The sequence below is a fragment of the Narcine bancroftii genome, chromosome 5, assembly GCF_036971445.1.
Source record: "Narcine bancroftii isolate sNarBan1 chromosome 5, sNarBan1.hap1, whole genome shotgun sequence".
In the NCBI taxonomy this organism is placed as follows: Eukaryota; Metazoa; Chordata; class Chondrichthyes; order Torpediniformes; family Narcinidae; genus Narcine; species Narcine bancroftii.
In genome coordinates this window covers 255,264,628-255,278,660 of record NC_091473.1, presented here as the reverse complement: position 1 = coordinate 255,278,660, position 14,033 = coordinate 255,264,628, and the positions used below count along the sequence as shown (strand labels likewise).

Genomic DNA, 14,033 nt, shown 5'->3' with positions numbered 1-14,033 from the left:
TCCCTCCCCCTCACCTTCCCCAGCTCTCTCTCTCCCTCCCCCTCACCTTCCCCAGCTCTCTCTCCCTCCCCCTCACCTTCCCTCAATTCTGTCTCTCCCTCCCCCTCACCTTCCCCCAGCTCTCTCTCTCTCTCCCTCCGCCCAGCTCCCTTTCCCCAGCTCTGTCTTCCCTTCCCCCCTCACCTTCCCCCAGCTCTGTCTCTCTCCCTTCCCCCCTCACCTTCCCCCCTCACCTTCCCCAGCTCTGTCTCTCTCCCTCCCCCCTCACCTTCCCCCAGCTGTGTCTCTCCCCCCTCCCCCTGTCTCCTTTTGCACAGACATGATCAATTCTCACCTCACCCCTTGTTATATCCAATTATCTCCTTTTATTGGTCTGGATTCCTCCCCAATTTGAATTCTGAGAATTGCAGCATTACCCAAACCAACCAGTTTCCATAGAAGAAATGGGTAGAAATAACAAAACCTTGAAATAACTTTTTATTTAATTTAAATTTTTTAACCTGTTTCTAAACAGTTGCCTCGATGCTAACAAACGATTTCAACCATTGAAGCTCTTTTGGCGTGAGGTTGGCCACATTTTAAAATTAAAACTCCCTTCTTCCCCCCTCCCCCCCACCCTCTCATTTCCTAGCCCCTCTCACTGAGGTTGGTCTGAGAAATGGTGATAAAGTCGCTATGGGCGCTGGAACGGTGTTGGTTGGGACGGGGACCTGCGTTGACCTACGGTAAGTTTTCAGTCAGGGTCACCGGCGGAGGTGACAGTGGCCTCCAGTACCTGGTCGGTGGGGACAGGGGTTAGCAATGGAGGTGTTGGAAGTTGAGGCCTGTGGGCAGCAGGGGCTGAGGTGGATACCCACATCAGAGGGATTGGTAGATCCGGCCTGTGGGTGGCTGAGGACAGATTGGAAACCCACTTCTGGAAGGTTGGTGATGGTGGGCACTTGGGGTCTGGGAGGTCAGTGATATTTGTATTTGTAATTTGGTTAATATTCAATTGAAACAAAATAATCAAATTATGAAGAAATGGGATTTTGCAAGTGCTGCCTCAGACTGCTTACTGTTAAAGAAAAATAATTAAATTTAAATTAGATTCAGCCACCCTCGAACTGCAAAATGATGCCATTTCCGGATCATAACTACAGGGCTCCACGATTTCCAAGTGCTCCCCAAAAGGGTCCGTGAGCTAAAATTTTTGGGAAGCCCTGGGATAAATGGAAGCCAGCACACAGGATACTCTCCTCTGAAACAGCATCTTGGAATCTTTAACTGATGCTATCGAGCTGTGGTTCAATGTTACACCATTTTCTACCATAGGAGATCAGACCAGAATGGCAACTGAGGTGGTGTTTTCTTTTAACAAATAAGAACACAGGAATGCTAGACGAACTCCTTAGGAGGTAAAGATATCTTAGATATTTCAGGCCTGAGCCCTTAAAAGCAGGCAGGCGATTGAATTCAAAGGTGGGGGAGAAGGAAATAAAGGGCAGGGGGAGGAGTACAGACCAACAGACAAAAGGTGTTAATTGGACAAGGATAGTACACAGGAGAGAGGAAAGGAGAGAATTTAGTGGAGGGTAAGATAAGGGGTGAGGGTTTAAGTGAAACCAGGGAAGTTGTTGTTAATGCCATCTGGTTGGAGGGGGCCCAGATGGAATATGTGGCTTGTTCCTCCAATTTCCTGGCGGTCTCATTTTGGCAATGCAGACCATTGACATACAGCTTTCCCCTCCCTCTTCCCCCTCTCTCCCTCCTCCCACATCTACTCCATCCCTCCCCCTTCCTTTCTTCCCCTCCTCTCTCTCACTCTATCTCTCCCTCTCCCCTCCCTTCTCTCACTCCCTCCTTAACTACACTCACTCTCACTCACTCTCCCCTTCCCCCCTCCCTCTATCCCCTTCCCCCCCCTCCCCTTCCCCCCTCTCTCCCCTTCCCCCCTCTCTCCCCTTCCCCTCCCTCTCTCCCCTTCCCCTCCCTCTCTCCCCTTCCCCTCCCTCTCTCCCCTTCCCCCCTCCCTCTCTCCCCTTCCCCTCCCTCTCTCCCCTTCCCCTCCCTCTCTCCCCTTCCCCTCCCTCTCTCCCCTTCCCCTCCCTCTCTCCCCTCCCCTCCCTCTCTCTCATTCCCCCTACTCTCTCCCCTCCCCCTCCCTCTCTCTCACCCCCCGTCTCCTCTCTTTCTCCCTCCCCGTACCTGCGGACCCCGGCGTTTCCCGGGCGGGCCTGCGCGGCGGCCGTACCTGCGGAGTTTCGGTGAGAGCGGCGGGACAGCGTGTCTGACTGACAGGTCACCCGGAACTCACCGTCTCCGCCTCCACCTGTATCCGAGACCCGACCCCGGATCCTCCCTGCAGGCGCGGGGATCCCAAGAGCGGGGCAGGTGAGGGTTCGGGTTCACAGCGTCCACAGCACAGAAATGGCCCTTCGGCCCACCAGCTTTATGCTGGCCTTTCCCCCATGTCCAGAACCCCCTTTTGTTCGCATGAAGATAGAATCCTTCCGACCTCGTCTATCCTAGTGACTGTCTGTCTGATGGTCTCTTGAGCACAGTATCCGATTCCTTCATCTCTGGCCAGCGGTCCCAGATGTTAACCGGACCCAAACAGCTCAGATTTCTTCTAAACTTCAGGTTAAAGTACATTAACGCCTCTATTTCCTGGAGATTTGGCATTCCATCAGATACTCAGACTTCTTCAGCCTGGTTTGGGAATTCAACTGCCCAGGAACACAGAAGGTAGCAAACACTGCCAGGTCCATCAAGGGCTGCAACCTCCCGTCCATTGCAGACATTGATGTGAGGCTCTGCCTCAAGAAAGCAACCAACATCATCAAGGCCACCCATCACCCTGGTCACAACCTCTTCTCACAGCTACCTTCAGGCAGAAGGTGCAGAAGCCTGAAGTCCAGTACCTCTAGGTTCAAGACCACTTTCCAACAGCTATTAGGCTCTTGAACCTTCCCTTGTTCCACTGATCAAGGACGGCTCCCACACCACAAAAAGGACTGTCTGTCCTTTATTGCACACACAAGAATAACAGTGAATATTTACTAACTATCTGATGTAGTATTGCCTCTAATGTTATTAAAATAAAATCATGAAGAGATAGCTTGTCTAGAAGTAGGGAGATTGTTTCCACTGCCAGGAAAGACTAGAACTAGGGGACGTTGCCTCAAGGTCTGGGCAGGTAGATTTAGGGTAGAGATGAGGATGAGCTGCTTCTCCCAGAGGGCAGTGAACCTGTGGATTCTCTGGCCAAGGAAGCAGTTGCAGATGCCTCATTAAATGAATTTGAGATACAAGGTTCCTTTTATTGTCACTTAATAGCACAACATGATATACTTCAACTTTTAACTGCTGTAAGGCAAAGAGTTACCATGAGCGATGCCCGGCAGCCCTAGCAATCTCCTCTGCTTCTCTTTTGCCGAGAAGAGGGTGTCCTTCCTGTTTCTGGAACTCTGCGCCAGCCCGCTACTCCCCCAGAGTCTCCAACCCCTTGAGGCCGCAGCCAAGCGTGGGCGCTGACCCCACAGTCACAGGATTTTATGACCGAACACTGTCGGCTCATTTAACAGGCTGTTTAAAGCCAATAGGTCCCTGTGGAGAAGCGCTGTGCCTTCCCTCCCTATTCTCCAGGGTCTGATGTTAATAGATAGATGAAGAATCAGGGAATTAAGGGTTATGGGGAAAAGGCTGGTAGGTGGAGCCAGATCAGACATGATCTTATTGAATGGCAGAGCAGGCTCAAAAATTCAGATGGGTGACTCCTGCTCCTGTATCTGATGCTATGACCCTCCAGAAATAAACACCAGTGTTTTTGTTTGCTCTTGTGGTGACCTTACACATGTGCATCTCACCACAGCATCAAGACCCAAGATGTCCATATCACACCAAAATCTACTCTCACGTATCTGACATTTAATCTCATTTGCCAATTATTTGCCCATTCCGTGAGTTTATTACCATGATCCTGTAAGTTGTTGCAAATCCTTCCCTGAGTTAGTAAAGTGAACAAGAACATCTGCAGATATTGGGACCAGTGCAGTACACGAACGTGCTGGAGAAACTCAGCAGGTCACACAGCATCCATGAGAAGTAAAAAATAGTTGATGTTTCGGGTCTGGGCTCTTTTTCAGGAGTACTGAAAACCAGGCAGATGCCTGAATAAGATGTTGAGGAGGGGTACAAGGGCAAGGGGGAGGAATGCAGGTTGACAGGTAGGTGGCGATGGGTGGATACAGCTGGTGTCCCTTACAGCCAAAGAAAGAAGCAAAAGAGGGCCCCCCACCCCCACCCAGAGTCAGAGTGACTGGATTCACCTCCACAGCCACCGTTCAGGGGGACAGAAGAGAAAGTAGCTGATCAGAGATGGGGGAGAGGGCTAAGAAAGGCCCATCTGATAGAAGGGGTGGGGAGGGTTGAAAGATGAGAAATGGGGCGATGAGAGAAAGAGAGAGACTGAGGGAGTGGGTTAATGGAAATTGGAGAGGTCAGTATTGGTGCTGTCTGGTTGGAGGCTGTCATAATGCAATACAAGGTGTTGGTCGTCTCCCACCCTAAATCTGGTACAATCTGCAAATTGAGAAAATGTCCAGTCAGAACCCTGCCCTGGATCAAAATAGTTGTCAAAGGAGACTCTGAGCAAGAAGGATCTGGTGGGTCCTTAGTACAGAACAGATCACTGCATGAACATAAGCATCTCTCACACAAATATAAAGATCGCAGGCAAGATTATGGAACAGGCACTTCAAGGGGATGCAGAAAACTGGGGCACCTCCACTGGGGGTGGTATGGAGGGCAACACTGGGGGGGGCATGGGGGTACCTCCTCTGGGGGGGGGTTACAAATAGTGGTGGTGAGTAGTGGTCTTGGAATGAACTCAGAATATAATGAAGCAGCCAGGAGGGCTCTAGCTTTGAGAAACTAAACTCTCCAAGATTCAAGATTATTTTGTGGTCATGAAATAAAACAGAAAAAGTAATATTACACAATCTGGAAAGCTTCATTGTAAACCCTATGTCCATTATATTCCCCAGCATGAACACCTCTGGGTCCTGAAGAACTGTTTACCTACAATTTTTTTCCAGGACTTGGTCTAGATCCACCCAAAAGGGCTTCACCTTGGCACACCTTTGCAAGTACAAATGTCCTGGCTGCAAACCACACCTGAAGCATTTGTCCGGGAGTTCTGGCTTTGATCTATGGATTTTCTGTAGCGTTATGTACAAAAAGTTATACTGGACCAGCCTGTACCTTGCATTAATGACCGTGGTCATACTTTCCTGGCACAGGTCAGACCAGCACCTCTCATCAATTGCAATTCCCAAGTCCGACTCCCATCTTTCTCTCGACCTATGAAGGCCCGTTTGGGTCCCTCTGACTGGAACAGATAATAAATTCATTGCTGAAATAAATTTCTTGCCGATCCCCCTTTGAATCAGGGCCTCTATGCTACTGCATCGAGGTAGGACCATACCTGGACCTAATACATCCTGTAGAAAAAACCTTATTTGAAGAGAACAGTGGAATGTTTTATTCGGTAAGTCATATTTATTTTTATGCTGTTCAAACATTAATTGCTCTTGCTTGTAACAGTCCTTTATACATCTGACTCTATTACAGAGCCAGATGTCCAGAATCTTGTTACCCACTGTCAGTGGTATTAATTTATTCAGAGTCCAGGGCTTTCTTTTTTTTGGTGACAGCCCCATCTTAATCTCCAAATACTGGTTAATTTTGGCCCAGATGCTAATCACTTGTTTTAATATGGGCCTGCATTTCTTCCCTTTCAACAATTTAATGTCCCATTTATAAATAAAATCTTCTGCTATCTTCTTGCCCACCAGGTGCAGATCAATTTGTGCCCAAGATGCCCTGAAAAAGGGAGGCGATATATCTCGACTGAGCCTCCCATGTTAATTTTTCCACAGAAACCCTTGGTACCTTACCATTCCAAAGAAACCTCCTAACCATACGTGATAACTGTTTGAAGAAACCTTGGGGCAACGGAACAGGCAATGTTTGGAAAAGATGCTGGAATCTTGGCAACACATTCATTTTGATGCAGTTGACCCTGCCTACTGATAGGTAGGGCATCCATCTCTTTACGTCCTCATCGACTCTTCCCAGCAAGGGGGCATAATTTAGCTTGTATAAATTATTCAAGTCACTATCAATATTAACTCCTTGGGTATTTAATCCCCTTCTGTGGCCACTTAAAGTCAAGTTGTGTTCATCGCATTGCAGCGACCTGGAAGTCGGACTCTATTCTTAGTATCTAGCAATGGATCAAGGCAATGCAAAGCTTCGTTCCCCTGGAGAAAATAACTTACAATCTGAGAAACAAGTACAGCACCTTTGGGAAGATTTGGCAGCCGTACGGGCACGACATAGGGGCATGGAAGTGATTGTTGTACCGTTCCGTGCTGCCCTCTCTCCCGCACCCATCCCGATCAAGGCAAGTCAAGAATGGGCCGTGGAGCCTTGATAGTCCCTGTTTCTTTTCATAATTTGTATTTTTATTCGTTTCCTTGATGTTAGTTATGGACATTGTAGTGTGAACGAATTGTTTTCGTTTTATCGGGGGGGGGGGGGGGGGTGGGCTTGTATCTATCCTCAAAGAGAAAAGGAATATATGGAGATGTGTAGGTACAGATTGTGACCTGTTGTCAGGACTACAAGCCTGGATGAAAAATTAGAAAATATTCAAACAAAGTGATAGTATACGGAATTTTCGTTAGTCCGTAAGGCAAAGATTCGCTGGCTATCAGTAGTAGAAATTGCCCCTTACAGTCCCTTTCGAGTCACTGAGTGTCCAGCGCTCCCACAGCCTCCAAGCCCACCATCAGCTCCAGATGCGATTCCCGGTTCCCCAGCCCGCGGGTCCCGGAGCCCCTCGCCGAGGTCACCGTCCCAGACCAGGGTTGGTCTTCCTGTTTCTGGAGGCTGCCGCCCTCTCGGGCTCAGACCCGCGGGGGCAGGACTGTTCAAATAAGCTCTCGGGGCGTTTGAAGCCTGTCGGGACCCCGCGGGTCCACACCAGCTGAGAGTTGGGGAGAGGCCAGTGCGGTGCAGGGAGAACGGTTGGGTTTCCCCGAGGGAGGTTCATGGAGAGTCTGCAGACGTGGTGAAAACAGAAATGGTGGAGAAGCCCAGCAGGTCCGCACCGTCCACGGGCGGTAAAGCTCGGGCTTGCCGCGGGGAGACGGGCCGAACTCCTCCAGCGCTGAGGGAGCGAGTGTGGCGGGTAGATAAACATTTTCAATAAAAATGAGACCTATATGTGCAGACAGAATAGATGCTTTTAATTGATCGCGCGGTAACGGACCCCTTCACCCACAAGCCCGACTTTTGAGGGGGTGGGAGGAACACCGGAGCCCCCTCGCAGACTCGTACAAACTCCGTGCAGACAGTGCGGGATTGGAATCCCAGCCCCCATCGCTGGCGTTGAGCTCACCGAGCCTCCCGCACGGTCAACGAGAGGAACGGGGCGTGAAGGAACTTCTTCACCCAGAGTGGCTGGACCTGGAACACACTGGCAGTGTTCAAGGGGAGTCCAGACGGACAATTCAACCTGGCAGAGAACGTTATGGGCCAAGTGCTGGGAAGTGGGGCTAATAGGGATGGGAGCAGGTGGATGGGCTGAATGGTCTGTTTCTGCGCGGCATGACTCCATGCTGTTCCTGTCTGCAGCTTCCCAATTTCTATTCCCTGCCTGACCTGGTGATCCCTCCGCCATTCCCTCTTCTTATGTTACACAGAGTGGGGGTGGGCTCCAGACTGGGAACCTCTCCCTCCCTTTTCACAGATCCCCAGTAGTGTCTCCTGGAGGATCCACTCTCCCCGTGCAGTTCAAGGTCAGCAGGTGTAAAGGGAGGGTCACAGAAAAGCTGCTAATAAACTTAGCCCTGGTTAAGCAGGTATTGGCCTGCTTGAGGAGATCTGATACCTCACATTAACTCAAACCTGATAACAACACAGGGTGAGAGGGAGGGGTCTGCAAGCAGGGCTCCTGCAGAGGCTGGGTTCCTGCAGAGGCTGGCTTCAGGGTTGGTGGGGGTGGGGGGCTTCTCTGCAGGAGCAGAGCCTCACTCAGACAAAGTCAACCAGACCAGCCGAAGATCAGTTTCCCAACAGTAAGAGACCAACCTCCTCCTCACTGGGACCAGGACAGGAGTGGGGGTGAGGTCTTCTAGTCCAAGGCAAGAGCCAGTCTTGGAGACAGGGTTTGGAGACAAGGCTCGGAGACAGCAGTCAGGGCTCAGACACAGGGCTTGGAGACAGGACTTGGACACAGCTCAGAGATATAGAGCTCGGAGACAGGGGTCAGAGACAGGGCTCAGAATCAGAAGTCAGAGGTCAGAGACAGGAGCTGTGGCTCGGAGCTTTGGCTGAATCCCACTGACCCAGTGATCCCTGGGCATTCTCGACAATGGGACAGAGCGTGAGCAGTGGAGGCCAAGGGGAGATCGGCGTGGCTGAGCTCCAGGACTGGTACAAGAAGTTTGTCACTGAGTGCCCCAGTGGCACGCTCTTCTTTCACGAATTTAAACGATTTTTTGGAGTCCTGGACAACGCAGAGGCGAGTGAATACATCGAGAACATGTTCCGGGCATTTGACAAGAACGGGGTGAGTGGCCCTGGCACACAGCAGGGAGAGTGGGAAGACACCACAACGGGGGAAAGGGGTCTCAGGGAGATACAGAGGGGGTGGCTTGGGTGGAGAGGGCATTCAGTTTGGCAGGAGGAGGACAAGGTGACATGGACCAGAGAGGGGGCAAGAGGGTTGGTCAGGATACATTACTCTGTGAGAAGTCACAAGGCAGTCTGAAAAATGGGTTTAAACCATTTGTGGGACCCAGGGTTTTGCAGAGAGCAAGGGCAAAAACGTCATGGAGAACCTCATTAATCACCAGCTCAGACAGCAGTGGGGGTGGGTGGTGGGGGTATGGAGTGGGGAGTACAGTGGTGGGGGTGAGATGAGGAGTAGGATTGGGTGTGAGGTGGGGTGTGGAGTGAGGTGTGGAATGGGTTTTGGTGGGGTGCGGGCTTGGGTGTGAGGGTGGGGTGTACAGTGGTGGGGGTGTGTGAGGTGGGGTGTACAGTGGTGGGATGGTGTGGTGAGGTGTACAGTGGTGGGGGTGTGGGGTGTACGGTGGTGGAGGTGGGATGGAGAGGGGGATTGGGTGTGGTTGGGGTGTACAGTGGTGGGGGTGTGTGAGGTGGGGTGTTCAATGGTGGGATGGGTGTGGTTGAGGTGTACAGTGGTGGGGGTGTGGGGTGTATGGTGGTGGAGGTGGGATGGGGAGTGGGGTTGGGTGTGGTTGGGGTGTACAGTGGTGGGGGTGTGTGAGGTGGGGTACAGGAGCCTGAAAGATTTGAGTTGAAATCCCACTCTAGAGACTTCTGCACAAAAATCTGGGAGAATCTGGACAAATCGGACAAGTGTTGGGGGAGTGCTGCCCAATAAGGTGAAGCATCAAGGCTTCATGTAATCTTATTTTTCAGGACAACACCATTGATTTCTTGGAATACGTGGCAGCCCTCAACCTGGTCCTAAGGGGCAACCTGGAACACAAGCTGAAGTGGACTTTCAAAGTGTATGATAAAGATGGGAATGGATGCATCGATAAGACGGAGCTCCTGGAGATTGTGGAGGTGTGTCACCACCTGCTTCTTAATGCTCAAAACCTGTCTGTACTCCTGCGTTCTCTGATACTTGTTATTGTCTCTTCCACACCACCCCTCCTCTCCGCGTCCTGATTTCCGTTAAGAGGAGTAAAACACAAAGGTTTGCAGACACCGTGGTTGAATTAAAAACATGATGCCAGAGAAACTCAGCAAGTCTAACAGTGGACTTTATATCGCAAAGATAAAGACACAGAACTGACATTTCGGCCTCGAACCCTTCATCAAGTTATGGACAAAGAACACGGCACTTCCCTGCACTTGGTTATGCACCTTTATCTTTGCGATATAAAGTTCACTGTTAGACTTGTTGAGTTTCTCTCGCATTGTGTTTTTAGCTGAATTCTGATGTTTATTCCTGTCACAGATACCTGATCTCTGTCATTTGTTCCTGTTATAGTCTATATACAGGCTGAAGAAGGCATGCCATGAAGTATTAGATGATGGTGTTCCTCTCCTGTCTCCAGAGGAAGTTGTAGATCGAATATTTGATTTAGTAGATGAAAACGGAGATGGTAGGTAACAACTTTGCAATGTAATATTTTATATTGAAATATAAGATTTAATAGTCAACACAGGTGCACCTCAAGGATGAATACTTGGCCCACTACTCTACTCACTCGACACCCAGGCTCAATTCTAATGCCATCTACAATTTTACCTATGAAACCACAGTTATCAAGCAGAATCAAAGACCTACGGAACTGATTGTGAGGTTAAGGAGGGGTTGGTGTTTTTGCTTCAATATGAACCTTGGCAAATGTATCCAGAGTGTGCAGGGTTGCTGAGAGAGTTCCTCCCTGCTGTTATCTGACTCTTCAGCAGGCCCCTCACTGGCAAAAACAATGCCCTTGCCCTGTTTTAACAGAACTGTTCCTGTATCCTTCATTCTGACTTACTGTAAAATCCTGAACGTGTGTCATGACATTTGTTGTTTAGCAGCGACTATAATGTGCATTTCCCAGGAGTAGCTATTTAATCTTCACTTTGTTGTACTTTTAGACACTTAAAATCTTATTTTAAAAACAATCAATATTAACTAAGGCAACTTTTAAGATGTCAATGAATGATTATCTCCAAAACATTGTTCAATACTTTTGAAAATAGAAATCTCATCAGGAATGACCAAATATCCCCCACCCGTGGACTAAAGCTCCACCTGGTGCTGGGAGTGAGGAGGTAGACAGGCAGAAAATAACCTCGTGGAGAAAATCATGAAAGACTGGAGATGCTGACACAGAAGGGACTAGCCCGGTCTCGCAGTGTCCACGACATAGGAGCAGAAATAGGCCATTCGGCCCATCGAGTCTGCCCCACCATTTAATCATGAGCTGATCCGTTTTCCCACTCAGCCCCACTGTCTGGCCTTCTCCCCCCTAACCTTTGGTACCCTGGCTAATCAAGAACCTGCCAATCTCTACCTTAAATACACCCAATGACCCGACCTCCACAACCGCCTGTGGCAACAAATTCCACAGATTCACCACCCTCAATATTGAAGTTGTGTCCTCTTGTCCTAGACTCTCCCACCGTGGGAAACAACCTTTCTACATCTACCCTGTCCACGCCTTTCAACATTGAAAATGTTTCAGTGAGATTCCTCCTCATTCTCCTAAATTCCAACGAGTCCAGGCTGAGCTGTCAAACGCTCCTCATGTGATAACTTTTTCATTCCCAGAATCATCCTTGTGAACCTCCTCTGAACCCTCTCCAATGCCAGCAAAATCCTTTCTTAAATGAGGAGCCCAAAACTGCTATAATCCTCCACATGAGGTCCCACCAGGGCCTTATAAACCCTCAACATCACATCCCTTCTCTTGAAATGAACACCAGAATCACATTTGCCTTCTTCACCGCTGACTCAACCTGCAAGTTTCCCTTCAGGCTCCTGCACGAGGTCTCCCAGGACCCTTTGCATCTGGGGATTTTCAATTTTCTCCTCATTTAGAAAATAATCTGCCCACTTATTTTTTCTACTTAAGTGCATGACCGTCCACTTTCCGACGTTATATTTCATTTGCCACTTCTCTGCCAATTCTCCTCACCTGCCTAAGTCCTTCTGCATGTCTCCTCAACACTCCCTGCTCCTCCACCAAATCATCTGCAAACTAGCCCACAAAGCCATTCATTCCATAATCTAAATCATTAATACACAACATAAAAAGAAGCGGCCCCAACCCTGACCCCTGTGGAACCTCCATAGGAGGTAAAGATATATAACCAGTGTTTTGGGCCTGAGCCCTTTATCAAGGTAAGAGATAGAGAGGTGGGAGAAGATGGTGAATCGTTCCAAAGAGGGAGACAAGAGGCATTTCATAGATGGCCAAACTCGACCGAGCATAACCACACCTCACTGCCAGCCTCCAGGTGAGCTCAGAGTGACCTCAAAGCCCTGGTCCTCGGTGGTAGCACGGTGTTAAGTTTCTTTGCCATTTTCCTTCCTGCAGGTCACCTGTCCCTGGATGAGTTCGTCGATGGAGCTCGCAAAGATTCATGGGTGATGAAAATGCTTCAGATGGATGTAAATCCAGGCAGTTGGATCAGTGAGCAAAGACGTAAAAGTGCTTTGTTTTAAACTTGCAGTAAAACACCACAGAATTTGACAGATTTGTAAGTAGGAACATAAAACAAAAGCAACGGTTTGTTGTTACACCTTCACACCTAGAACCCTTTTAACATGTTGCTCTTAGAATGCTCCTCTTTGTGAAGTTAAGCCCTGGAAAGTAAACTCACTGAATCCTTCCCATGTACTTTAAATGTTCGTGTAGAATTAAAAGCATTTGATCTCTGCTTCTCTCATTCGCCTGCGCAGTCACGGCGATCCAGCCCAAGTGACTCCTGCCTCTTGTATCAACCCAACATTATTCCAAGGGCTAAAGTGAGGAAAAGGGTTTCCACCCATACAGGCACTCACTGTGCACAGGTGCCAGGGACAAGGAATCATACAGGCATCCGAGGGAATTCAGAATCTGCAGATGTAGAGAGAAGGAGCAGAGAATTGGACAAGGGATTGCTCTGGCAGGAGCTAGTATAGACCCGATAGGCTGAATGATCTTGCCCTATGCTGTGAAGCTGCAATGGTAATTGACACTGTCAATACAAACAAATCTTGAACAGAATTGAACCATGACACGGATTAATGAATATATTGACACAGGTTTCTAATCATTGATCTATTTCACTTTTGAGAAGTGTCTTTGCATTTGAAGTGAAAGTCACTTTAATGTACCCAGTGACTGGTGAACTTGTGGAATGAATAATCTCTGAGAAAACATCTCATTGGCTTGGATGGTGTTACAAGTGATCTGTGAACAAGTGTAATAAAAATGTCATTTGGTAAAACGCACGAGCAGAACTTTCATCTGTGGATGAGAATGGAAGGATGATGTGTGTACTTCCAGCAATACCCAAGACAAAGAGGCAAGAGAAGGTGGTGAATCGTTCCAAAGAGGGAGACAACAAGTGACATTTCATAGATGGCCAAACTCGGCCAAGCATAACCACATCTCACTGCCAGCCTCCAGGAGTGCTCAGAGTGACGTCTAAGACTTGAACCTCGGTGGTAGCATGGTGTTGAGTTCCGTGGCCATTTGGGCCCCAGATTGTCCCATTGCTCCATCTTCAACCACGTTCCTGATCCAATCCCCAGCACATGATTGTGAGGTGCCAGTGAGTGGTGTGAGTACAAGGATGGGGTATGTTGAGAGCTGGCGTTTAGTGACAAGACTGGCTGCTTCCTGGTTATTGAGGCCTACTGCTGGTGGTGCCTGGCATAGAAACTTCCAGCAAAGCACAGGCCCTTCAGGCCATGATGTTGTGTAAACCTTCTCAACATTCTCAACCTTCCCTCCCTCACACCCAGAACCCTCTGTTCTTCTTACCCATGTTTCTGTCTTAGAGTCTTTTAAATGTCCCGTTGTTCCATCCTCCACCACCATCCCTTGCAACGCATTCCAGGCACCCACCACTCTAAAACATTACCTCTAACTCAGGAAGAGTGAATAGAGATAATCCCTTTAGTTATGTTTGGGGATGCAAAAGTTTTGTTCAAGAAGGTCGCTCTATTTGCAACCCTTTGCAGAGAGTAAAGTGGAATTCATGGAACCTGTCGAGTCACTGACTGGGAAGAGGGTCAAGTCTGATGTGACACCTGGCATCTTTGCAATTCTCTGAGCTCTTGGCCATTCACTCACCACCAAGCAAAAAGGTTCACCACTGCTGCACAGCACATTGCAATCAAACACTCTCATGTAGAGTATTGTGTGCACTTTTGATCACCCCATTACAGGAAGGATGTGGAGGCTTTGGAAAGGGTACATTGAAGGTGGCCGTGCAAGTACACAGAACAGAACAGT

The 14,033-nt window shown here is 48.9% G+C and overlaps 1 protein-coding gene across 5 annotated transcripts; it reads left to right on the top strand.

Annotated features, from left to right (window-relative positions):
- Positions 1-2,164: 2,164 nt before the first annotated feature.
- Positions 2,165-12,991, top strand: guca1b (guanylate cyclase activator 1B). Of its 5 annotated transcripts, XM_069942260.1 has the most exons (7): positions 2,167-2,373; positions 5,028-5,530; positions 5,922-6,078; positions 6,238-6,448; positions 9,499-9,648; positions 10,079-10,193; positions 12,126-12,991. In XM_069942260.1, exons 4-7 carry the CDS (start codon positions 6,275-6,277, stop codon positions 12,251-12,253), a joined length of 567 nt encoding a protein of 188 aa, XP_069798361.1. In that variant the 5' UTR covers positions 2,167-2,373; positions 5,028-5,530; positions 5,922-6,078; positions 6,238-6,274; the 3' UTR covers positions 12,254-12,991. The 5 variants fall into 5 exon arrangements, with proteins under 5 accessions (XP_069798360.1, XP_069798361.1, XP_069798359.1 ...); XM_069942259.1 differs by having other exon boundaries at positions 2,165-2,246; positions 5,922-6,448; XM_069942258.1 differs by having other exon boundaries at positions 5,079-5,530; positions 5,922-6,448.
- Positions 12,992-14,033: the final 1,042 nt, after the last annotated feature.

Coding starts and splice junctions, on each gene's coding strand:
- guca1b (XM_069942257.1), top strand. CDS start 8,423: ATGGGACAGAGCGTGAGCAGTGGAGGCCAAGGGGAGATCGGCGTGGCT. Junction 8,621..9,498: donor GGGCATTTGACAAGAACGGG/GTGAGTGGCCCT, acceptor CTTATTTTTCAG/GACAACACCATTGATTTCTT. Junction 9,649..10,078: donor AGCTCCTGGAGATTGTGGAG/GTGTGTCACCAC, acceptor TTCCTGTTATAG/TCTATATACAGGCTGAAGAA.